The sequence below is a fragment of the Mandrillus leucophaeus genome, unplaced genomic scaffold, assembly GCF_000951045.1.
Source record: "Mandrillus leucophaeus isolate KB7577 unplaced genomic scaffold, Mleu.le_1.0 Scaffold663, whole genome shotgun sequence".
Classification (NCBI taxonomy): Eukaryota; Metazoa; Chordata; class Mammalia; order Primates; family Cercopithecidae; genus Mandrillus; species Mandrillus leucophaeus.
In genome coordinates, this window is record NW_012107175.1 from 864120 (window position 1) to 891099 (window position 26980).

Consider the following 26980-nt stretch of genomic DNA (forward strand, 5'->3'; position numbering starts at 1 on the left):
TAGAGCTAGTAAATAAAGAGCACCAGAGTTTGTTCCAACGGGAAAGAAAGGGGGAAATTACTGAACTGTGCGTGTGTCTTGTATGTCTTTTTTCTTTTTAATGAAAATTTAAATCATACCTCCCGTGGTCAGTTTCTTGTCACTACTATCTCCCTGTCACCCACCACTAACCGTTACCAACTTCCCTCCAAAATATTTTTTATCCTGTTTGTTTTAAAGTAGTTTTTCACAATTAAGAAACAAGTCATAAGAAAACATCTCCATGGGAATCTAATGCTAAAGGTTCACTTTAGTCTTTTCTCATAAAAAGTGTCAGGTATTTTACCTGTTACCTATAAGTGATAGAAGTAAGTCTAAAATAATTCAGTTATCACTTTACATATTGATTTTCCACTTTTTGAAAGGTTTTTTCTTTAATCATAGTTTATTCTTTAATCATAGCAATGCAGGTTGATTATCCCTTATCCCAAATGCTTTAGACCAGAAGTCTTTTGGATTTCTGATTTTTTTTTTTTTTTTTTTTAACTTTGGAATATTTGTATTATACTTACTGGCTGAGCATCCCAAATTCAAAAATCAGAATTGAATGTCTTGTTGGCACTAAGTAAGTTTCGGATTTTGGAGCATTTGGATTTCAAATTTGGGATGCCCAACCTATACTTGCTTTTTCTATCTTAAAATTATAAAGTGAAGTGCTTAATTTTTCATGAAAATAAAACATTTAATGGACTACGTATGATCCCTTTTCTGGAATATACATTTTTATTTTACCATGCCATTTTATTATTGTTATGTATCTATTGTTCAAACCAGATTTGCAATATATTCTTTGTTAAAAATGTTGAATTAACGTTAGATATTATGATTAGTATTGGTTGCATACAAAAGATTGTTAGAATCTAGCCTTGGTCAGCAAAGCTTAAAAATAATAAATGCTGGTTGGGTGTGGTGACTCACACCTGTAATCCCAGCACTTCGGGAGGCCGAGGCGGGTGGATCATGGGGTCAGGAGATCGAGACCACCCTGACTAAGATGGTGAAACCCAATCTCTACAAAAAATACAAAAAAATTAGCCGGGCGTGGTGGCACCTGTAGTCCCAGCTACTCAGGAGGCTGAGGCAGGAGAATGACGTGAACCTGGGAGGCGGAGCTTGCAGTGAACCAAGATCACGCCACTGCACTCCAGCCTGAGGGACGGAGCTAGACTCCATCTCAAACTCAAAATATATGTACATATATGTATATATATAAAATAAATAATAAATGTTAGCTGTGAGTGATACTTTTAACCTTCAGTTGATGTTTTAAGTTCAAAATTGAGATTAACTGGCCAGTTTTTTGTTTATAATTAAAAATATAATCTTTATTGTAACACATAAGAGAATGTTTTATTTTTGCATTTAAATAGCTAACTAGTTTTTGAATGGGCTAATCTTTATTTTTTTCTTCTAAAACCATGCTAAGTATAGGCTTGTTAATTATAAGAGTAAATTCTTGACTGGGCACAGTGGCTCACACCTGTAATCCCAGCACTTTGGGAGTCTGAGGTGGGCGGATCACAAGGTCAGGGGTTTGAGACCAGCCTGGCCAGTATGGTGAAACCCCATCTCTACTAAAAATACAAAAATTAGCCGGGCGTGGTGGTGGGCACCTGTAGTCCCAGCTACTTGGGAGGCTGGGGCAGAAGAATTGCTTGAACCTGGAGGCAGAGGTTGCAGTGAGCCAAGATCGTGCCACTTGTGAAAGCTTCAAATATTTAAAATATATACCAAATATATGAAAGCTTTATAATGCCTTTTATTTATGGAGAAACTTCTTTTTTAAAACGTAGGCTTATTAGCCCTCATAAGCCTCATCCTTTTATTTAACCTGTTTGGAGTTTGCTGAGCTTTTTGAATTTATAAATTGATGTTTTCCATCAAATTTGGGAAGTTTTTGGCTAGTACTTTTTCTGCCCTCCTTCATTCTTTCCTCTTTTGGGATTCTAATCACACATATATTAGTGTTTGATATTATCTCACATGTCCCTGAGACTGTTTCCCCTACCTCAGTGTTTTTTCTGTCTCCTCTTTGGATTAGATAATTGTTAGTGATCTAACTTCATATAATTGACTCTTTATTCTATTGTCAGCTCTCATGTTAATCCTATCCAGTTAATTTTTTTCATTAGTTTTAGGTTCTTTTTATTATTTTCTGCATCTGTGCTGAAACTCCTTATTCATTCATTCTTAGATCATGTTTTCAGTTCTTTGAACCTGTTTTTCTTTGATTCTTTCAGGGTAATAATAACAGTTTTGTTTATTTAGTTATTTTTTTTAAGAGGCAGAGTCTTGCTCTGTTGTTCAGGCTGGTATGCAGTGGCTCAGTCACAGCTCACTGTAGCCTCGGACTCCTGGGCTTAAGCAGTCATCCTGAGTAGCTGAGACTATATGCGTGTGCCACCATGCCCAACCAATTTTTAAATTTTTTGTAGGGACAGAGCCTCACTGTGGTGTTTTTTTGTTTTGTTTTGTTTTGTTTGAGACAGAGTCTTGCCCTGTCACCCAGGCTGGAGTGCAGTGGCGTGATCTCAGCTCACTGCAGCCTCTGCCTCCTAGGTTTTTCTCCTGCTTCAGCCTCCTGAGTAGCTGGGATTACAGGTGCCCACCATTACTCCCCACTAATTTTTTTTGTATTTTTAGTAGAGACAGGGTTTCATCTTGTTGGCCATGCTGGTATTGGGACTCCTGACCTCAAGTGATCCACCTGCCTTGGCCTCCCAAAGTGGTGAGATTACAGCCATGAGCCACCATGCCTGGCCACGCTATGTTTTTTTGTTTTTGTTTTCTTGATAAAAGGCCTTGCTCTGTCATCCGGGCTGGAGTGCAGTGGCACGATCTCGGCTCACTGCAGCCTTTGACTCCCAGGTTCAAAAGATTATTTTGCCTCAGCTTCTCACGTAGCTGGGATTACAGGCATGAGCCACCATGCCAGGCCGGAGTCTCACTCTGTTGCCTAGGCTTGTCTGAAACTCCTGGCCTCAAATGATCCTCCTACCTTGCCACCGCTGAAGTGCTGGGATTGCAAGCATGAGCCACTGCACCTGGCCAGTAATAGTTATTTTAAAGTTATTGTCTACTTATAGCAACATCTGGACATCTTGGGTTCAGTTTCTATTGACTTCAAAAAAATTTTTCTGTGGATCACATTTCTTTGTATATTTAGTGATTTTTGATTGAATATTGGACTTTGTGGCTAATATGTAGATACCGTGGAGTCTGTTACCTTTCATTGAAAAGTGGATGTTTTTGTTTCAGTAGGCAGTTCATTTACTGGTTGCCACCTTTAGGCTTGACTTTATGTTAGTGTGAATCTCTGAAAGTGTAATATGTTTCTTTTAGCCTTCCAGCTCTGTTTTCCTTGTGGATCTTTTGTGGACTTTGTTGGCCTGTTCCTATTCTCCTTTTAATACTACTGACTCTGTCTATTATCTCTTCTATGTTCTTAATCCTGTAGTAGCCTGATGTAGAGAGTGATCTTTCCCTGCTGTTATACAGCTTGGCCTTAGCTGTGGACTCATGGGTAATCGCTAAGTCGGATTTTTCTTGGATACCTTCTCTTTACAGATTCCTCTTCACCCAAGCTCTAATCTTTGCTTCCTCCAGTTCATTAAGCCTACGGTACTCTATTTGGACTTGAGCTCTCTCTGCACCTCATAAATTTCCCTTTCAGGCATTTCAGTCTTACTCTTTCTGTTGTCTACTCCTTGAAGTCAGTTGTCTCATATGCTTCTGTCCAGTTTTATAGTCGTGTATGGAAAGACAGCTAATCCAATAAAAATTTTTCTCTTATGGCTGGAGGCAGGACTCAGCTTCATCTTAGAGTAGAAATTGATGAGCTCTTGTCTATTGAGGCATGCAAATTCTTTACTCTGTGATCTCTCTTTTTTTTTTTTATAATAAATATTCTAATTCTATGCTGATAGCATACAAATCCCTTAACCACATTTTTGCTCTTTACCTCTTTTTACTCCTTTCTGAAACCTACTATTCACTGTTAGGTAGATGTTGAGTCCCAGTGTCTCTTTGTCATATACTCTTGTTGGAAAAATGGTATCTTCTGCTATGCCTTTATACAAGCAGAAGTAACTGCCAAAGTTAGCACACTTGTAATTTTGTTACAGAGCAACTTTTAGTGAATTTGCAGCCAAGCATGCTAAAGATTCAAGATTCAAAGCAATTGAAAAGATGAAAGACCGAGAAGCCTTGTTTAATGAGTTTGTGGCCGCTGCTAGGAAGAAAGAGAAAGAAGATTCGAAGACCAGAGGTGAGAAGGTAAGATGGTTTTAGTTCCAGTGGTGTGATTGATGGGAGTGTGAATGGGAAAGGATTGTGCTGGTGTTAATGTGTCTAACCTTATCCATCAGCATAAATAATAGGACCTACATGGACTGTTCTTTTAGCTTTTATAATTATGTATGTATGTATGTATTCTGTCACTTTACTTACGTAATACTTATTTTAGTAGCTTCACTAAACTATATACTTTTGCTTTAAATTATATTAATATTAAGATGCCTGGTAAACTCAGAACGGGTTGTTAGGACTGCCTGCTCGGTGGTGCCTTCTAAGATTTCAGGATTCTTTATAGGTGGTAATATTTGAATTTCAAAGAGCTTCTTTATCTTTTTTGCCCTCTAAAAGACAGCATTTTAGTGACTTTCTAATCTTTCAGTAAACATATCTTACATATAAATTACTGCTTATCAGAATTAAAGGTCAGCTATTAAAGATGAATGAATTCCAAATGTCATTTGATAGCAGCGTCAGGAGTGGAGAGGAGCTTACCACTGGGGAGGCAAAGTAGTAGGGAGATGACCCCAGTGGTGTGTGAACCATCAAAACATGCAGCCACTCTCCTTAGTGTCCCGGTATGCTTTGTGAATGTAGAAAAATAACCTCTGGAGCCTAATCATTCTTGACATTTACAATTACCTCTTATTCTAGAAAGTTATAATATTACAAGTTCTATTAAGGAATGTTGTTTGAAAGTAATGCTACTCCTGGGAAGAAGTCTCTTTCATTCAAAATAGTAACAGTATTAGCTAAAAGAGCTTTTATCAGAAATATCTGAAACTTCCTAATTATCCAACTTATTTGGCTTCCAAGTGAGTTTTCCAGAATTGTTTCACTGTTTACTTAAAAAATGATTATGCTTCTCAGAGGAAATGTGTAAAATCAAATTCTACTACATAATTTTATATGTTGAATTAGAGTCATGTTAATGAATTATTTGCTACTTTTGACTTTTAGAATAACCTATTTAAGAAAACCAAGTAAATAAGTGATTGTTTGATTTTGTATGATTGCTTTTATACAAATTAAATGTATTTATCTTTGCATTTGTAACTGATTTTCTTTTTCTAAACACTTTTTTTTATAACTATTCTATGTATTCTGTTTTATAACAAGTGGATAGACTTTACAGTTTTGTGCTGTGCGGCCTGTCAATCAGTTCAGTGACAGCTGTCAATCACTGACACGCAAAGTGTTATGGGATTCCCTAGTGAGGAAAGAATTGGTATCTCTGTGTGGTGACTTTAGCCTCCCGCAGTTCCGGTACTTTACATTTTTTTAGTCTTTTTTCCTTATGAAGTGATGAGAATTGTGCCCAGAATGTGTTAATTTAAAAAAAGAAATTAAATAGATATGACATCTAAATTAAATAAATCTAATATTTAATATATTCAGCTTTATTTTATTTTGACTATAAAAATCTTAATTCTCTAAATTACAGGTTTGGCTTTATACCATTACTAGATTAAAGAAAAAAAGGCAGGAAATTGCTAAAGTGAAGCTTTCTCAGCCAATTTAAAGAATGCAAAATCAATGACTAACTAGGCCATCAAAGCAGAAATCTTTAAAGTAAGGGTTTAAATATAGTGGATTTTATATTCACATTTTGAGCACATTTGGTTTATGGGGTTTTATCATTTTTCTTTCATGACTTCCACTGTATTGTTTATACTGTTCTTAAGTATATTGTGTATACTTAAAAAAAACATCACATTGGAACTGTGTAATTAGATAGCAAGAGCAGTACCAGTAGCATGGTATTAGAATTTATTTCCTTGTTCTTGTAATTCTCCAGCTGGTCTTCGTAGCATTATGATAGTTAGAATACTGAAGGTTTAAAACTAATTTTAAAACCAGTTTTGAAAACCTGTGAAGAACATTGACTTCTGGTGAAATTCTTGTTTTTCTTAAGTAACATTTTCAAAGTAAAGTCATTCTCACAGTAAGAGCATCATTTTCATGTAGTTTTAACTACTAGATTTCCATTTTATTAAAAAATGCCTTTAAAAGTCTAATTATCAGCCAGGCGTGGCGATTCATGCCTGTAATCCCAGCACTCTGGGAGGCCGAGGCAGGAGGATTGCTTGAGACCAGCCTAGACAATATAGCAAGACCCCCATCTCTACAACAAAACAAAAAAATAGCTGGTAGTGATGTGCTTCTGTAGTTCCAGTTACTCTGGAATCTGAAGTGGGGGAATCGCTTGAAGCCAAACGGTCAAGGCTGCAGTGAGTTTTGATGGTTCCACTGCACTCCAGCCTGGACAACAGAGTGGGATTAAACAAAAAAATTATTTTGTTTGCCAAAGTAGCTATTCTTAAGCTATTTTATTGTAATATTATAACCAATTTTTATAGAATTGTGGTTCAAATACTTTACCTTTTATATAGCACATTTGAGGTTGTACATAATTGGAGTTAATCCACTGTTACGAAATTGACATTTTTCTCTTCCCTCTCTTTTAAATTTCCTGTGAATAAATTATTTTCATTATAGTAAGGAATGGGGAGAATAATAAGGCCTTGAATTGCAGCTAATGGTAAATGACATTTTTTGACATTTATGCAGCTGTCAGGCAATTGTTCTCATACTGATAGCCTTAGTAAGCCATTTATAACCTGTCATGGTAATGTCCACAATGAAGGGAAGTTAAAGTTTAATTTTATTTAAAGTTCACTTGTTTATACATCACACATTTAAAAACCTATATGATAATCCTTACTTTATAGGTTTCATGTCTAACATATGAAAATTGTTTTAAGCTAATACAAATTCCTGTGGCTTAGAAAGATTCCTATTTGATATAACTTGCATGTTTTATTTAACATAAATTTTGTAAATTTTGCCTTCCAGTTGTCAAATGCATCTAGGAATTTGGTATTCATCATGTCAGATAAAAAATAGACAAGATGAACAGAAAAATTTAAGTTACATCACTACATCAGGTGGTTTCTTAATCACTGTCTGGAAATACTGGGTTTATGAGTATTTCTTACTAGTTCAAAGTGAAAGGCCAAGTTTAGTAGTGGAGAAATCCACAGCTGATTAGCTCTTGTCTTTAGAAACATTTCAGATGCAGATATTCTCTTTCTTATAACCTTAAAAGTATTTTCCAGAAAGGACATCAATGTCACTTTTTTTTTTTTTTTTTTTTTTTTTTTTGAGATGGAGTTTCACTCTTGTTGCCCAGGCTGGAGTGCAGTGGTGTAGTCTCGGCTCACTGCAACCTCTGCCTCCCGGGTTCAGGCGATTCTCCTGCCTCAGCCTCCCGAGTAGCTGGGATTACAGGCACCTGCCACCACACCCAGCTAACTTGTAATTTTAGTAGAGACGGGGTTTCACCATGTTTTTCAGGCTGGTTTCCAACTCGTGACCTCAGGTGATCCACCCACCTCACCCTCCCAAAGTGCTGGGATTACAGGCATGAGCCACCGTGCCTGGCCTCAGTCTCACTTTTAATCCTCCAGTAGGAGAAATGAAGTTGTAAGGGGAAATGATAGTGTTAGACTAGGCAGAAGGAATGATTCATATATTTTTGTGCACACACATTTTAAATCCTGATTCCCCTGATCAGGTGGGAAGGTCCATATTCAATTCCTACTGGAAAGGAGGGGTTCTTAATATGGTCAGAATCCTTTGTTGAAATGACCTTGGTTATCTTGGGTATCTTCTGTGGTAGAAGTACAAAGTAGTATACGTGGGATTAAATTTTAAAACAATTAGGCCCTCAGACGTGCATAAAAATAACTATCTCATTTACTCCTTTCCTCACCTATTTAAATAAATAAGAAATACAGTTTTGGAGAGGGGTTTTAAGTAGTTGTATATGTTGATACTGAAGGATTAATGTTTAATACCTTTGATACAATGTTATTGGTATTTCAGTTGAATATAATACTGGATAAACACTTACATTCTGAGTTTATAATGGTATAGGCATACATGTTTAATGCTAAAAAGTATAGAAGATCTGAATGCAATTTTTTAGTAATGGTTAATTATGAACATAGAAATTCTATAACTTTCTCACATACCAAGGTGTACAACTGCCTTTTTTCACCAAAATACAAATTTTTACCCCATTTTGATTTTAGACATTTGACAGTGTAAGTTTGTAATGACTTGCAGTGATTTTTAAATGTCTTATTAATTTCAATGGCCAAAATTTTTATCCATATAGTTTTTTAAATAAATCATTTTTACCATGTTGATATTAAAGTATTATCAGCTCATAAGCCTGACTCTTAGCTAAAAATAAATGCAGCTCGATGTAAATTTATATTCCCTATGAATACATGGCAGTTCTGAGATCTGAAGTTATCAACAATCTGAAAAAGCCTTTTTCTATATTTGAATGATTTCTTTATAAAGTATTATTTATCTTGAATTAGGCAAATTTTAGATGAAAGCTTATATGCTTGTTGATGTTTACATTTCTAGTAAAAGAACACTTCTGATCTTTTACTGTAATTCATTCTACTCTAAATGCCTGTATTTTAAAAGCTATTCTCATATTTAAGGTAAGTGAATTTTTTTTCTAGTTGTAAATATTTAAGATATGATGAATTTCTCATGGTACATTATTTTCCCTCCCATCCCACTACCTGTTTCAAAATACAGATTAAATCGGATTTCTTTGAACTATTATCTAATCATCACTTGGACAGTCAGTCTCGATGGAGCAAAGTAAAAGACAAAGTAGAAAGTGATCCACGTTACAAAGCAGTAGATAGTTCATCAATGAGAGAAGATCTTTTCAAACAGTACATTGAAAAAATAGCCAAGGTAACTGTTGTGTTTACTTGTATTTCTTTCATTGAATAATACAATTCTAACTTGTGTTTAAGGGTATATGTTGTTGGGGATTTTTCTATTGGGGGTTTGGAATTTTTCTTGTTGGTATTCTTAACATGAGAGTCTAGTTGATTTGGAGACGAGAGTGTTTAAACACATAGTGTCTAGGTATATTCTGGGCAAAAACTAGATTTGGAATTTTTTATTTGGCAAGCTGGTTATTCTGTAAAAACATACTTTGATGGAGTTGGTAAGAAGGATAATGTAATTTTTACTTTTACAGAATTTAGACTCAGAAAAAGAAAAGGAGCTTGAAAGGCAAGCCCGCATTGAGGCAAGCCTTCGAGAACGAGAAAGGGAGGTTCAAAAGGCTCGTTCAGAACAAACAAAAGAAATAGATCGAGAGAGAGAGCAGCACAAACGAGAAGAAGCTATCCAGAATTTCAAAGCTCTTCTGTCTGATATGGTATATGTTAATATTTTACTTTTTTTCTCTAACATACTGGATATTGGAAATTTATTATATTACTGTTATGAATATTTTAATGTTACTCAATTCTGAGGGAGATAATTTGCTAAATTATAAAGCATTTAAAAATTGAATACTTGGTATTAGTACTGTTACTATAGGAAAAAACCCTAGTTATTTAACAAATTCAGAAGTTAGGCATTTTGCACATATGGAAAGTCATAATCATTTAGTCTCACAACTTTATTATTTATCATTCTTGATGAAAGTCGACATACCACACACTTACCTGCCATAGTGAGAAACAAAATGTGCTGAACACAATTTAACCTTCTGGTTGATGATTTAGGGCCATCATTGTGATGATCAGTTATACTTGTAGATGGTATGACATTGAGGACTGGAGGTGTAACTGACCCCAGGAGATACCCTGAAACTTTGTTGTAAATCTTTCTCCCTTACCCCTCCGGGTTGTTGAGGTATGTAGGGTTTTTTGTCCCTACAGTGAATGCCCCCAGACTACTGTCCTACTTGCTAATATTTTTTGGAGTTGGGGGTGGCTTCTCTTTGTCACATCTCTCCTATGCTATTTCTTTTCTCTTTTTCAGTGGAACTTTTTACTCTTGTCACTTTTGATTTCTTCCCTTGCATCTGTTTCTTACTCTACCCAGGGGTATCCAATCTTTTGGCTTCCCTGGGCCACATTGGAAGAAGGAGAATTGTCTTGGGCCACACATAAAGTTCACTAACATGGCTGAGCACGGTGGCTCACGCCTGTAATCCCAGCACTTTGAGAGGCTAAGGCGGGCAGATCACTTGGGGTCAGGAGTTCAAGACTAGGCTGGCCAACATGGCAAAACCCCGTCTCTAGTAAAAATACAAAAATTAGCCGGGTGTGGTGGTGCGTGCCTGTAGTCCCAGCTACGTGGGAGGCTGAGGCAGGGGCATCACTTGAACCTGGGAGGCGGAGGCTGCAGTGAGCCGAGATTGTGCCACTGCACTCCAGCCTGGTGACAGAGTGAGACTCCGTCTCAAAAAGAAAAATGTACGTTAACACTTATGATAGCTGATGAGCTAAAAAAAAAAAAAAAAAAAAAAAAAAATCTCAGTGTTTTAAGAAAGTTTATGAATTTGTGTTGGGGCACATTCAGAGCCATCCTGGGCTGCATGTGGCCTGTGGGCCACGGGTTGGACAACCTTGTCCTACACCCTAGACAGTTATAGTAGTTTCCTAATTTCTGTCTAACATTCTCTCAAATTTATCTGTTCTATTGCAGTCACAGAAATCTTCATAAAAAACGAATCTAATTTTGTCACTCTCCTGGTTACTTGCAGGGGATGAAGGTTCTCTGTACTCCCAGCAGTTTCCTGCAGGTCACATTCAGCCTCCTTAGCATAATATAAAAGATGGTTCATTTCTTACCTCCCACCTTCATATTTCCTAAACACCTTTGCTTTCTTCACTTGCTCCTTGAACTGTAGCCTTGCTGAACATGCTTAATGAACCATACCATCCTTCCATTGCTCATGGCAGTCCCTCTACCTGAAATGATTTGGAAGTGTTCCTGTTGCAGTGACACACTTTCTCGTTCTTCAAGGGTACACTCAAATATCTCTCCTGTGAGGCTACTCCTGACCCATCTAGGCAGATTCGATCTCACTGTTCCTTAGACCACCCTTCTGCTCAGCATATGACTCTACAGCACTTATTACCTGTACTTGCAGTTATTTGTTTACATGTTTATCCTTTTTGGTTTTTTTGTTTGTTGGTTTGTTTGTTTTGAGATGGAGTCTCTGTCACCCAGCTGGAGTGCAGTGGCATGATCTTGGCTCACTGCAACGTCTGCCTCCTGGGTTCAAGTGATTCTCTTGCCGCAGTCTCCTGAGTAGGTGGGACTACAGGCACGCGCCACCACACCCAGCTAATTTTTGTATTTTTAGTAGAAATGGGGTTTAGCCATGTTGGCCAGGCTGGTCTCAAACTCCTGACCTCAGGTGATCCACCCGCCTCCCAAAGTGCTGGGATTACAGGCGTGAGCCACCGCGCCTGGCCTTTTTATCCTTGTTTTTCTTCAAGTGAGCTCTTTGAAAGAAGGGATAGCGTCTTACTTATTTTGTAATCTTACTGTGAAGCATGGTATTTATCTGACTTGTATTTAGATGCTTGGTAAGTGTTGGTTAAATAAATGTTTTTATCTTTTTCTTTTCTTACCTTTCTGTCATTTTAGTCTGTGTTTCTTCACATTGGCAGTAGTATGGCTTAACTTTTAATGCCATTACCACCAATGAAGCATATCTTTTTGCTGGTTGGTGAGCCAGCGTGACCTGTTATGCCTTCTATTATGCTGTCTTCTTTTTAAAAATTGTTTTGAGAAATCATAATTGTATATACTTACGGGGTACAGTTGCTGTTTCCATATAGGTAGATAATGTGGAATGATTAAACCAAAGCTGTTTAACATAGTCATCACTTTGTTTGCTTGTAATTTTTTGTGGTGAGACATTTGGAATTTGCTGTCAGTTATTTTGAATATAGAATACATTGTTGACTTTAGTTAACCCTGGTATACAGTAGATCTCAAAACTTATTTCTGCTGTCTCTCTGAAACTTCCTTATCTTTGACAAGTAACTCCTCATTCTCTCCCTTGTCCTGTCTCCTACCCCCTAGACTTTGGTGACCGTCTATCTACTCTCTATTTCTATGAGTTCAACTTTTTCGGATTCCACAAATGTGAGACTGTGCAGTATTTGTGTTTCTGTGCTTGGCTTATTTCACTTATATTATCCTCTAGGTTTGTCCATGCCACAGATGAATAGAATTTTCCTCTTTTTTTTAAGGCTGAGTAGTACTCCATTGTGTATATTTATTACATTTTCTTTATCCGTGTATCTGTTGATAGACACTTAGGTTGATTCCGTATCTTGGCTATTGTGAATAATGCTGCAGTGGACTTGGAAGTGCAAATAGACATTCAGATAAGTCTCTTTGGTGATATATATATAATTTTTTCTCTTCAGGTACGTTCTTCAGATGTGTCATGGTCTGATACTCGTAGGACCCTCCGAAAAGATCACCGCTGGGAATCTGGATCCTTATTGGAAAGAGAGGAGAAAGAGAAACTTTTTAATGAACACATTGAAGCACTTACCAAAAAAAAGAGGGAGCACTTTAGGCAACTTCTGGATGAAACTTCTGCGGTAAGAGTCCCTTATTTTTCTCATTTTAATCTAGATGAATCTTTGTTAGTAATTTAAAGCAAAGCATTGATATGATTTTTAGTGTCATGGTCTTTAGATTCATTACTGGAATTCGTTATATGACAATTCTCTGATTTAAAAAAATTATGGTATTCTTAATTTAGAAATTCCTATTCTTTCTAGTTTTCACATTCACAACTGCTCCTATAGTAATTCAAAATGTCCTTAGCTGTGTGGTCAGTGATCCCTCCTGATAATAGATTTAGCAAATTTCTTCTTTTGATCCATTTTCAATTTGGTACTGTGGCCTCTTGTTCGGCAGTTTGTACGCTTTGTTATCCAGGTTTTGTTCCTTTTTATCTGCTCTCTTTTTGGTGATGGTTTCTTCAGAAGTTACGATGTTTGCCCATGTAAATACAGGGTTTGCAGGTGATTGTCTTAGGCCACCTTGAAAGTATGGCCATGAAAATAACTCTTGTGGCAAGCCAACAAAAAGAAATTGCATTAACGCTGCTTCCCTGTCCCTAACTAGTCCAGTTACGCTTGGGCATTACAAGAGATCGCAGGTCAGTGTGTAATATTATGTACCATATGTGCTGCAGTTTGACCCCCTAAGTAAAAGTGAGTTGTATTTATGTTTTTTATTCACATGTCTTTTCAAAGATTACCTTAACATCCACGTGGAAAGAAGTAAAAAAAATCATTAAGGAAGATCCTCGGTGTATTAAGTTCTCCTCCAGTGACAGGGTAAGAGGATTTTGTGTCAAGATTTACTATCAATTTAGAAATACTTAAATATGAAGTTGATTGTTTTAAGTGAATTACTTTTAAGTGTATGAGAAATGAATCTGATTTTTAAGTTCATGTTTTGTTTCTTGCATGATAAATTAGCAAGAGAGCACAATAGAAAGTTTAACATTTTAATGCTTGGGGTGAAGCTTGTATTTTAGGATCTTAGAGGTTTAATGAAGCTGCAGTTTTATTTTAGTCAGGTACCACTAGACAGACATATTTAGATTTAGGCTGGCAATTGGTACCAAACTATGAAAGCACTTGACTCTTAAGCCTGACTAACAGAACCCTGTAACGAGATCGCTAGTTCTCATATGCTTCAAGGTCTGAAACAGTGAATGATGTTAAGAAAAGTGTTGTTTACTATAGTTCATTTTATCCCTAGGCCTTTTATTTGTTTTCTTTTACGTCATTCCCCTTTCCTGGTTGGTTTCTCTAGGTCTGGGCATCTTTTATAAAAACTCATAAATCTAATATTCTTCCCCCTCAAAGTCTATTGGATTGTAGATGTTTGGACCATAAAATATGCATGACTGGGAAAGAGTGGTAGACCCAGTCTCAGTTTCCAACTTTTCTGACTGTTTAGAATTGATAATAAAGTATTTTTTAAGTCCAAAGAGTTTATTCATCTTATGACTTTCGGCTTGCCAGAAAGCTAAATGCTCAGTACTGTGTAAGTTAAGTTTTGAGTGTTAACCTACAGTTGCTGTATCCACAAATTACTGTTTTTGTTCTTGAAGTTAAAAATACAGTGTGCAGGAAGTGAACACTTAATCCTTAATATCCTTATTTTTAAGTGTCCACTTCATGAGGTTATTATGAAGATTGAAGTAGATGATCCTCATAAAATGCTCAGCAGTGTAGCGCATAGGAAGTTCTCAAGTTTCAGCCACTACTAATTTATGATTCCTCATTCTTTCTATATGCCACAAAAATGAGCATTGCAGATTATGTGATTTAATGAATTTTATATATGAACAAAATGTACCCTGTTGCCTTTTTCTTTTGAAATTTGAATTTTATTATGTGACTTAAACATTACTGTTTAATAAATAATTGATGTTTATTTTGGAATTAGTGGGCTTTATTTCCATAATCTTAACTTTTTTTTTTTTTGTTTAACAGAAAAAACAAAGAGAATTTGAAGAATATATCAGAGACAAATATATCACAGCCAAAGCTGACTTCAGGACGCTTTTGAAAGAGACCAAATTTATAACATATAGGTGTGTGCAATGAAATGTTTGATATTGGCAGTCATTCTCTTTACTAGTCTTTACTCTAATGGTCAGAGCATTCTTTGCATTCACACACATTATTAATTTTTAGGGATAAGAAGATGCCAACTTCTGTCCAAAGTCAAATACAGCCCATATCTACCATACTTTTTTTTTTTAAAGAAAGGGCCCAGATGTCAATTCTTATTTTGTGTTACCCACCCATCCAGTTTTTAATACATACCTTTTTTTTTTTTTTTTTTACTTCACTGCTTTTTTTAGGAATACCCTCAACTATATAAGAATTGTATTTCATGAAAAGTCTTTTAAAATAATCTTTCACTATCAGTTCTTTGCCTCCTCTGAAGACTATTCAGTGTGGTTAGATCATTCTAAAGCATGAAATCATCTATGTAAGCTCAGCATAAACATTTTTTTTTCCCCTCAAAGGAAAGCATTTTGCTGGGTACATTTAAATGCAAATTGTAAATTATGAAATTAGAGCCTATAAAAAAGATTTCTCTGTAGCAAACCCACCCCTAACAATTTATCATCAGGAAAACAATTTTGCATTGCTTAACCAGTCAGTATGCAGGAAACCATTTTTGTTTCATGCTCCAGCTTTTCTTCTTTAAGAGAGAAATTTGAAACATCTTAATAAAGGGTATGTGCACGGGAGGCTAGATAGTGCTGAGGGTGTGGTTTTTAGATATTTTGTCATTTGGATTTTTTGGTCAGGATCCTTAATGTTTTGCATCAGCTTGGGCTTTTAAATTAGATGTGAAGTAAGACTTCTTTCTACATTTTTATAGTTAATTTAGTGAAAGATGTGAAAGTGAAAGCTTGTGAAAGATGCTGGGATTGGCAGCCCCGCAGACTGAAGTCCTCTGTTCATCCACAGAACAGGTACAGCACGGGCAAGATTTACCCACCCACCCTCAGCCCTGATCTGGAGGGACCACCACTAGGGGTGGGAGGGTAATTCAGCTTCTGAGGCCCTTTCACTCCTTGGAGTCTTTGCTGAGGCGACTTACAAAGGTGACCACTGCAGTGAAATTTTTCTTAAAAAAAAAAAAAGTGGAAACACAATTAGGAACTAGATGGACATTTCCAGCTCATTTCTGAAAGACCTGTGAACAGCAGTCAGTAATTCTTGGACTTCTTTTTCTTATTTCAGATCCAAAAAATTAATCCAAGAATCTGATCAGCACCTGAAAGATGTAGAAAAAATTTTACAGAATGACAAACGGTATTTAGTATTGGACTGTGTGCCAGAGGAGAGGCGTAAACTGATTGTGGCATATGTTGATGACCTGGATCGCCGGGGTCCACCCCCACCACCTACAGCATCAGAGCCCACGAGACGATCAACAAAATAATTCTAAATACTCTTCCACAGGGGTATCTATTCAAAATGCTTGCATGAGCCAATTTTCAGGTTTTTACATATATGTGCATTAGTCAACCTATTGCAAAACCATCTGACAAACAGAAGGAGAAGCATTTGTGAACAGTTTCTGAACAGAACACTTTGGAAATATTTATGCTTTTCTTTGTGTGGCATGACTGACATACATACTCAAATATAGGCTGTCTCTAGTAAATCTTAAAATCTTGAAGCTAAAATTCATCCTTTTATGAGGTGTGGAAGTCAGTGACTTGGTGACGTTCTTCCTAGCAGTGTTAATACATGCAAGAAGTAAGAGCATTTGTGGCTTGAACTTGCCAGATGCAAATACCACAGACTCCAAGAAAACCTGAGTTGGGGTTTGTTTTGTTTTGATTTTTTTTTTTTAAAGCGGGTAAAAGAGAAGACACTGAAAATTGAATTCTTATCTTCCAGAGGCTACGATTATTATAATGGACAATACTTTTACCTTTGTCTCTAAAGATCAGATTAGTTTTATTTGTTCACTTACGTGCTTTGATTATCCCCTCTGAATTATAGACCAAGTCTTGTTGTTTAGCCTAAGAGAAGATTTATGTAGTAATTTCTTCTCAGGTATGGAACCACGGTCATAACTAACATGTTGGCCAGAATAGAACCACTGGTTAAACATATTTTATTCACCATTAAGTGATCTTTATCAATATTCTGGATTAGACAACAAATTACCTTTCTGGGTGTTTCTTGTAAACTATACTCCTGTTTGAATGTTAAACTTTGTTGCTAAAGTTTAATTTTAAGATGTTTGAATGTTCAGTTTATGTATTTGAACTACAATAAACCAACCCTTTTTATATATCTGTATTGTATATGATTATTGTTACTTAATTTTTAAGAGCTTATTTTAACCTGATTTTTAAAAAAGCAGCAAATAGAATTTCGCACAAAGTAAGTTGACTCTAAATCTTAAGTATTACCTAGTTTTTAAAGGTTTGAATATAATTAGTATTTGCAGCATAAAAAGGAAAGAATTTGTAGAGAATCATTTTGGTGCTCAAGTCTTTTTAGCAGTGCCTTATTGCCTCAAAGCAAGAAGATGCTGGGGTTTTTTTTGTTTTTGTCCTTTGTACTGTATGATGGTTTGCACCTTTTTGGCATTCTTTCAACATGTGTGCGTCACACCATGAATCGGTTCCAAATTGATATATCTAGCTTTACCTCCCGAGTTGAAAACAAATCTTTTTATTTTATCCCCTCATAGATTGCTCGCTTCAGAGTGCCACATAAATAAATGTTTAAGAAAATATATGTATTAATAGAATAATTTATTTTCCATTATCTTTTACCCACTATGATTGTAACAAATCCTAGAAAGAAGGAATACCAACAGATCTGTGTTTGTATGTTGTGTGTATAGTCACAGACACACGCATTCACATTCATGTTATATAGTTCTTAGCTTAAATCTATTAAGTGTCATAGAAATTTTGTGAACTCTGTATGTAGGAACCTGGCATTGATCAGACTAAGGTCTTCAGCTATAAAGTTGATAAACAGGATATGTTTTTTCTTTTAATTTGTACAAAGGATCTCACTGTCTCCTAGGCTGGAGTGTAGTGGTGCCATCATAGCTCACTGTAATGTTGAACTCCTGGTTTCAGTGATCCTTCTGAGTAGCTGAGACTGCAGGGATGCATTACCGCATTACCATGTCTGGCTTTTTTTTTTTTTTTTTTAGAAATGGTTTCACTCTGTTGCCCAGGCTGAAGCCCGGCCTCAAGTCATTCTCCCACCTCAGCCACCCAAAGTGCTAGGATTACAGGCGTCAACCACCACACCTGGCCTTCTTTTGTTTCCTTTTTTCTCTTTCTTTGAAGTTCATTTTATAAGTTCATTGAGTGATTTTTAAGTACTCTGAGGAATGAAACTGAAGTGCTTGCCAAGAGGAGCACAACTATAATGTAGTATGTAGAAATATGACTGTCTCACAAGGGTAAAGTTTCCAGAATGCCTTATTTTGTTATTCTGAATTCCACATAGTATTGTTTGTCCACTTACTACATTGTTTCTCATAGTAGAGAAGTGAGAAGAAAACAGTTTGGTGATATCTGTTCTAATTTCCTACTTTTATCTTAAAAGTATCTGGGATTGAGCAGATAAGACACAAATCAAACTTCTCTAAGCAGATTTTTTAAGGGATCAAGTCAGGACTTACTTTGTGTATCAGGTTCTTAATGAAAGGTTCATTGTGATTACTCTTTGTTCCAGTGTCTGCATCTTGATTTGGTGCTTGTTAGCAAACTCTGAAAATAAGTTCACTCTGAGACATGTTCCAGTGTTAAGGTCAAACAGCCCCATAAAGCTCCATTGTTCCTAATAATGATTTTGGAATGATAATTCAAGACAAAGACAGCTTTAAATCTCCAGAAACGATCTGAAGTAAAACGTAATTATTTTTATTTCTTTACAAGTTTAAAGTGTCAAACCCTGGAAGCTTACATCCTAAGTTTACTACATATAATGAACATAAAAACTATTAATTCAAATAATCACAGACAATGATAATCCTTTCTGTAACTACCATATCACAAAACAATATTTTGGATTCTTGAGTTAAATTTTACTGTATTTGAATACATGAGCTTTACATAAAATTTGTAATGAAGGAAGTAAAAAGAATATAGCCCTACCTCCTGTGTTAAAAAGCAAACTATGACCACTTATGAAAAAGCAAAGAATCCGGAAACCCATACACAACATAAAAAACAACATCTTTTTTTTTTCCATAACATAATTCTTTATATTTCAGATTCTGCATTGCTTGGTTTGCCCTAAAGGCATTTTTCTGTTCTGAGGGAACCTTTCAGTGAAAATACCCGAGTTCTATAACAAAGTAATCAAGCATCATGGACGAATATCATTATACTTAAAAGGGGAAGAAATGTATCATAATCATGGTTTACTGGGTATGTTTTACCTTGCCATAAAATGAATGGTTATTGCCTATTACTCAAATTTTACCATATGTCTGGGTATACAGTTTTACTGCTTTTCTTTCTGCATTGCCCTTATGCTTTTTATTTTGTATTCTTAACCAAATTCTGTCTTGTGTTTGTTGGATTTTCTCTTTTTGACATCAGTCTCTTTCTCAGGTTGCTCGATTATTTTTATAACTTAGAAATCCTATAGTATTTTAAAAGTTGAGTAGGGTTCAAGTTCAGCATTATGGGTGAGGGTAAGTTTAGTACCATTAACAAGAAAGATCACCATCTCCATCTTCTATTTATATTTGAGGAGTAATCTATACCTATATCATTAACCATGGTTTATCTTGGGAGAAAGGAGATATTAAGAGGAACACATTTCTGCTTATAGAAAAATAACTGTCCCACATTCTGGAAGTGAAGAGAGGACATTTTTAAAGTACTTTTTTCCCCCATATCAGACGATTGAAAGTCATTGGAAAGCTGCTAAAATTCTCAGAAACTGAAGACTCATTCAGGTAGCTTTAAAAAGTTCACTGAAGCAGGCTTTAGTATAAGTTGGAATTTATTTAAACTTAGCCAGAACCAGCCATGGGTTGAAATTAGTCCAGAATTGGAATCAGGTGCTGTTTCTTTTTCTTTGACCTTCAGTCATGAACATTATGATACGGACTTTTCATCAAGTAAATTAACATTTATTAAGTAAATGAAGATAACTAAAATTTATCATTAATGTGTTAAAAATCTCAAGTGAAAGTAGATTTTGAGCTTTGGTTATGTGAAATACAATTTGGTAGGTAAAATTAGGACTAGCAGGTCCAGGATGAAACTGAAGGTAGAGGGGCTCAGCTTTGACAGAACCTCTACTCCAGGCTCCAGCCGGTCCACTACAGGGCTGGTCCTAGGGGGTACCCAGTGAAACCATTGTGAACAAATGACAGAATAGCCGGGCTATCTAATCACTTTGACAGCAACATCTTTACACAACACTTAAATTGTTTGGGAAGCCAGGTTCTAATTCTGAAACATAATTATCTATTCTAACATGGTTCTCTACTTACCACATTGCACATTTGGAAAGTGTAGATTGTGAAATATTTTTGTAATTCCTAATGGTAATAATTGTATTACAGTTTGTAAAGTCAGCAATATTGATAAGCAGCAGTACAAGTAAATACAATAATCACAATTTGTTTTGCTTTGAAACTTAAATCTATTTAACACCTTCCCCTGTCTCTTGATCTTCATGTTCCCAGGGGATAGGGTCATTGTCCTGTACAGAAGGGACTGTGTCCCTCTCATGCCAAAACTGCTCTACATCAGGAAGGACGGGAATCTCTGCCTTCTCAGTTTTCCCTTTGCCAGAGGAAGGAGAGCTGGGTTTCTCTTTTTCTGGTATGGATGCTGGGGATTCTGGAGATGGAACCTTGTCAGGAAGACCCTCTGAGTTGCCAGCTGGTATGTCCTGCGACTCTGAGATAGCTGGAGGTTTTTTGGTTATCATCCATTTCCATACACCTTTCAAGCCTTCCCTGAACTCCTCTGACATCACGAGAAAAATAAGAGGATTTGCTGAAGAGATGGAAAACATCAGGACTTGAGACAGGGCTATGAACCCTTGTGGTGGGGCCGGGCCTGCAGCCTTCAGATGCCATACCCACAGCCAAGCTACCCACTCGGGGAGCCACAGGAGAGCAGAGGTGATGGCGATGCTCAGCAGCATCACTGTGACTTGCTTTGAGCGTATCTGGTTTCTAAGATTTTGAGTCTTAGTTCCTCGTTTTTTACATTGGTCATAAGCTCTCCAGAAATAAAAGCTTGCAAAAAGTAATGGAAGGCCAAATGCCAGGAGTGGGTAGAGCTTACCAAACATTGACATAAACTCTTCAGCCACAGCTGGTACATCCACGAGGCACATTTCCACACCTTCATGATGCCTGATGGTGCTAAAGAACCATTCTGGCAGGGGTAACAGGCTGGCCACAGTCCAGATGGCCACCAGCACGGACCAGATGGTGTAGTTGTGGATACTCACTTGCTTGGCCGGGTCACTTGCATACATGAAGCATATTTTGGCCACCACAACGATTGTCAGGCTCTTGGCTGCCATGCATGTGTGGATAAACCAGTCAGAAGACTTGCAGACAAACCAGCCTAGATCCCAAACACTTTTGGAGTATGCTGTAGCTCGGACAGGTGCAGAAAACAGCAGGAGAGAGAGATCAGCCAGGCTGAGATTCAGAATCAGGGAGTGGATCATGGATGGCTTTCCTTTCCAAGCATTGTGAAGGAGAATGCCAATCACACACAGGTTTCCCACGAAGCCCACCAGGCAGACAGCCACCAAGAGAGCCGGGATGATGGTTCTCCAGTCCTGGGAATCAGAGGGCATGTACCCTCCGGCAAAGTGGAGATGAGCAAAGGATACATTCATGCTGCTGGAGTTAGAGTCTGCAAAGGCAGCTGCCAGCATCACTCTTTTCACAGCTTCTTACAGAAGTTAGCTTCTTATTTAGGTTTGTCTTCCTGCCTGGGCTCTTTTGCATAGGAAATAAGTACTGCGTCGTCAGTGTCAAATGACACCTCTGGATCCTCCCCTTGCTTATTTCCTGAGAGCAGAATGTGGAAGGAGGCTGGCTGTTAAGCTCTTCTCTGCTGCATACAATATACTTGTGACTGTACTGACTGTCAGATAGCAGGACCACATGGCTGCTGCTCATTAGCAAGTCTAATACCAAATCGTCAGCCCTGTGGAGTAATACAAATATACCCATAAATGATGAATGAAGAGAACATACATGTAAGTGGCGTATGTTCCTTGGGGGTCACTAGAGCCAGTGAAGGCAATTATTTTCAACCAGCTGTTCCTAAAATCTTGACTGCAGTCTGTAATTTAGTGAACACTACATCTGAACCAAGTTCTTTGAACTTCACCTGATGGCCTGATCCAGTGGGTCTGGAGTAGGACCCACGAAATCATTTCTAACAAGTTCCCATGAGACTCTGATGCTGCAGGGTGGGAGACCACACTTTGAGAACCAGTGTTTTAAACAGAACTAAAGCTTCCCCCACCCACTCTGCAGAGATGAGCTTCCTCTTCTTTTCCCCAACCCTTACAACCACCTCAGTCCCATCAACAGCTGGCTGAGATCAAACACAGCTGGATAATGAAAACAAGTTAGAAGTCCTATTAAAAAAAATCTAATTATGGATGACTCTCAGTTTATTATGAGTTTTTAGAGGTAATTTTAGAGCTCCAAATTAGAACTGCTTTACATACTAATAAGACTTTTCAACAAGTGATGGTGATGAAGGCAACTGCATGATGAATTAAGCTGCTTTTCAGAGAGCATTCCTAGAGGATTTACCATGACAAGAGAAATGAAAGAAAAATCAACAATATCTATGTGGAAGGCATTTAAGATTTTTTAAAAGATTATATTTTAAAGTTGGTAAAAATAATTTTGGGCTGGAGACACTGGCTCATGCCTGTAATCCCAGAATTTGGGGAGGTGGAGGCAGGAGGATTGCTTAAGGCCAGAAGTTCGAGACTAGCCTGGGCAACAAAGTGAGACCCCTGCCCCCACCTCTAACAAACAAATAAGCCAGGCATGATGGCGTACACACTCTATCTAGAGACAGAGTGATCCTCTGTCTCTAGAAATAAAAAATTCTCAGATAAGATGATTTGGTAGAACTAGCCCTGAAATTTTAAAATAAGCAATGGATACTCTGGGGGGATTAGAGGAGCTCGAAATGTTCAGAGAACGGTGTTTGGGGGTTGATATGAAGATACGTGCTACATTGAGTGTGGCTAGTCAGAAAAGCTAAACATGATATACAGGAGAGTATGCTGCTGCACTCAGACCTCTGGATTCTGGTACTGTGCTTTCATCAGTTTTTCCCAACTAAGGAAGGGTCTAACGTTTTAAAATTCTTCAGTGTCCTAGAACTCAATAAATAAGTGCTGATCAGTATAGCTATTGGGACAGTGGTCAGTGGTGCTGGATTTCTTTGTTCAAATTTCTATTTCCGTTTGCTTTCCTTCCTTTTACCTCTGGGAAGTAGTTGTTCCTATAGAACAGTAAATTGGGGCAACACTTTATTCCAGCAAGGCACAGTAACTCCCAGTAACTATTTAAGGATGAAATATCCTTAAGTCTCAACAAGCATCACTTTTGGATGTGAAGAGGCCCACACTGTCTTACAGGGAAGAAAATGGGGGAGGGAGCAGAGTAACGTTTTGCAGATTAAAGACTATGAGGAAGGTAGTTCCACTTGATGTATGTGGAAGAGATTCATTCAGAACCAAGAAACAAATATACTACTTCACATTGTGGCTTATATATTCAAGATGATGATATTCAAGGCTCCCGAAGCTGTATAAGACAAAAAGCTAAATGGGTTCAAGCCACCTTTAATACCATGGAAATTTGATTCTTAATAGACAATTGAGGGAAACTAAAGACTGTCATGTGGTACTTCCCAAATCTATTGGTACTGACTCAGGGAAGCATCTCCTGGTGCTCCAGCTAGAGACAAACTGGACTGAATGAGAATGAACTTTCTCCACTCTTTTGGGGGAAATTTATTTTAACTTTTTATTTAAAAATAATTGCTGCTGGGCATGGTGGCTCACACGTGTAATCCCAGCACTTTGGAAGGACAAGGCGGGTGGATCACCTGAAGTCAGGAGTTCGAGACCAGCTTGGCCAACATAGTGAAACCCCGTCTCTACTAAAAAATACAAAAATTAGCCAGGTGCGGTGGCGCACATGTCTGTAGTCTCAGCTACTTGGGAGGCTGAGGCGGGAGAATCACTTGAACCTGGGAGGCAGAGGTTGCAGTGAGCCAAGATGGTCCCACTGCATTCCAGCCTGGGTGACAGACAGAGACTCTGTCTCAAAAAATAGAAAAATAATAATTGCAAATGTATAGAAAAAATGCAAGAAGAGCACAAAGAATTGCCCTATATACTTCATCTGAGTTCACCGATTAATTATTTATTGAGACAGAGTCTTACTTTGTCGCCCAGGCTGGAGTGCAGTAGCGCAATCTTGGCTCACAGCAGCCTTTGCCTCATGGGTTCAAGCGATCCTCCTGCCTCAGCCCCCTTAGTAGCTGGGACTAGAAGTGTGCAACACACCATGCCTGGCTATTTTTTTTTTTTTTTTTTTTGTATTTTTAGTAGAGACAGGGTTTCATCATGTTGGCCAGGCTGGTCTCAAATTCCTGACCTCAAGTGATCTGCCTGCCTCAGACTACCAAAATGCTGGGATTACAGGCATGAGCCACTGCACCGGCCCAGGTTCACCAATTATTAATATTTTGCCACATTTGCTTTTTTTCCCCTCTCTCTTTGTAAATACACATATAAATGTACATACACACATATATAAATATGTATTATAATTTTCTGAATGATTTGAGAATTACAAATAAGTTTTCTTCCTAGATTATCATTAACCACAATAATCAAAGTGAGATTATGTGCTTGTAGCAAAAAGGAATTCTCGCCCTCGGCAATCCTCATTACTCCATTTGTCTTAGTCCATGCAGGATGCTATAACAAAATCCTATAAACTGGTGGCTTAAACAACAGAAGCTTATTTCTCACAGTTCTGGAGCCTGGGAAGTCCAAGATCAAGGCACTGGCAGATTTGTTGTCTGCTACTTCCTGGTTTATAGATGGCCATGTTTTCCTTGTGTCTTTACAGGGTAGAAGGGGTGGAGGGGTGTTTTCTTGCGTTTCTTTTATAAGAGCACTAGTCCTAATTAATGAGCGCTCTGTCCTTATGACCTAATTACCTGCCAAGGGTCCCACCTCCTGATACCATCACCCTTGGGCTGAAAATTTCAACATGTGATTTTGGAGGGCACATAAAGATTCAGACCATACTATTCAAGTTTCACATTTTACTTTGAATATTAGCACTTGTACATCTGAGTATCTGATGGATGTTATATGTGGCTTGTATCTACATTTTCTGCATTTTAAAATTATTTCTATATAAAGGATAAATGTAACTAGCAAACATAAAAGAAGTCTTTATTTGCATTATAAGTGGAAGTTATTTGAATCTTTGTTTATAGCATATCCACTTAAAATATAGAATTCAGTTGTAGGTGTGGTGAACATTTGTCAGGTTTTCTTATTTTTATTTATTTTGGGAAAGTGCCTAGTATCTGAACCTCTCCTGTTGGATAGAAGGGATTCTAAGGAGAAATGATATGGACGGGGTGGATAGAGCAGAACAATTAAAAACAATTGAGAGTATTTGAAATGGAAACTGGAAACAACCTCATCCCCCCAAAATGCTGGAAACAACCCAAATGTTTATCAGCTGGTGAATGGATAAACAAGTGGCTACCTTCATACCATGGAATGTTATTCAGCAATAAAAAGGAATGATAAATTCTACAATATGGATTAACAAAGGCACTATGCTAAATAAAAACACCCAGACAAAAACAACAACAACAACAACAACAACAACAAAATACGGTAAGATTCCATTAACAGGAAATGTCCAGAAAAGGCAAATCTATAAAAACAGGAAGTAGAATAGTGGTTCCCTGGGTCCCGAGGTTGGAAAGGGGAGTGACTGCAAATTGGAACAGAGGATATGTTTGGGGTGATGAAAATGTATGATTGCATTTTATGGTATGCAAATTATACCTCAATAAAGCTGTTTCCAAGAAAGGAGTTATTTGGGATGGAGAAAAGGTAAAGAGCAGATTTCCCTGCTCTTGAAATGCTGAGTAGCCTCCAGCCGAATGGATATTCTATTCTGAGACTTTTTAATTTATTTTTATTTTTTCTGAGGGCTTTGTTGCCCAGGCTGGAGGGCAGTGGCATGATCTCAGCTCACTGCAACCTCAGCCTCTTGAGTAGCTGGGTCTACAGGTGCCCGCCACTATGCCTGGGTAATTTTTTTTTGTATTTTTAATAGAGATGGGGTTTCACCATTTAAACCAGGCTGGTCTCAAACTCTGGCCAAAAGCAATCTGCCCACCTCGGCCTCCCAAAGTGCTGGGATTACAGGTATGAGCTACAGCAGCCTATTCTGACTGATTTAAAAAAATAGTTTATGAAGAAAGAGACTGTGGTCTAGAGGGACCAAGTGAAAGGACAGTGCTGGGTGAGAAAGGGTACGAGGGGAGCAGGAGAAAGGGAGACTCAGAATGTTGAGACACAAAATTTGCTGGGTCCCTCTGATGCCTAGTGTCCCTGGCTTGAAATGGTCTTTCAGACGAGCCTTCTCTAATTCCACACTTAAGCTAAGGCTGTAGCCACAAAGCAGCTGCCAACCCCAAATGTCCCAGCTGTGTCCCTTTCCTGACACACATACCACTCATAGTGATGTTGCCAGGAGGTAGGCTTTGGATATTGAGAAGTAGTCATCAAACAACTGAACATCTGAGCTGTAGGCATACACACACACACACACACACACACACACACACACACACACAAAATTCTGCTTTATATGCAAGTTACAGGGGACCTCAGCCAGCTTGATCTTCAAAAGAACCCAGAAAAAGCAAGTTTGTGACCAGACTTTTAAGTGGCTTCTGGTCAAAGCAGGGCTAAGAATGACCTCTTACTAGGGCTGGGCAAAGTTTACCCTTTAGCTTATTTCCAGAGAAGGGGTAATAACAATGGCAGTCATTTACTGAGTGAGTCATAAGCTCCACCTTCTGAGCTGAGCATTCCAGGCACTTGGACCTTCATGACAACTCCTGGAGATGGGTACGACGACCCTTATTTACAGATGATGATATGGAAGCATAGAGAAATGC

At 37.6% G+C, this 26980-nt stretch overlaps 2 protein-coding genes across 4 annotated transcripts in view; one reads left to right on the top strand and one right to left on the bottom strand.

Annotated features, from left to right (window-relative positions):
- The window catches only part of TCERG1 (transcription elongation regulator 1), a 63578-nt gene extending 46527 nt beyond the window's left edge, over positions 1 to 17051 (top strand). For all 3 annotated transcript variants that reach the window (XM_012001539.1, XM_012001540.1, XM_012001541.1), the window contains 7 exons: positions 4164 to 4314; positions 8956 to 9120; positions 9413 to 9595; positions 12618 to 12797; positions 13461 to 13544; positions 14715 to 14815; positions 15984 to 17051. In XM_012001539.1, the coding sequence (XP_011856929.1) occupies positions 4164 to 4314; positions 8956 to 9120; positions 9413 to 9595; positions 12618 to 12797; positions 13461 to 13544; positions 14715 to 14815; positions 15984 to 16185 (1066 nt within the window). In that variant the 3' untranslated portion in view covers positions 16186 to 17051. The remainder of the gene's footprint in view (positions 1 to 4163; positions 4315 to 8955; positions 9121 to 9412; positions 9596 to 12617; positions 12798 to 13460; positions 13545 to 14714; positions 14816 to 15983) is intronic.
- Positions 17052 to 20390: 3339 nt separating this feature from the next.
- Positions 20391 to 21723, bottom strand: GPR151 (G protein-coupled receptor 151). The gene has a single exon (XM_012001542.1). It carries the CDS (start codon positions 21648 to 21650, stop codon positions 20391 to 20393), a length of 1260 nt encoding a protein of 419 aa, XP_011856932.1. The 5' UTR covers positions 21651 to 21723.
- Positions 21724 to 26980: the final 5257 nt, after the last annotated feature.

Excerpts from the sequence above, each read along its gene's own strand:
- GPR151 (XM_012001542.1), bottom strand. The coding sequence starts at position 21,650 with ATGCTGGCAGCTGCCTTTGCAGACTCTAACTCCAGCAGCATGAATGTA.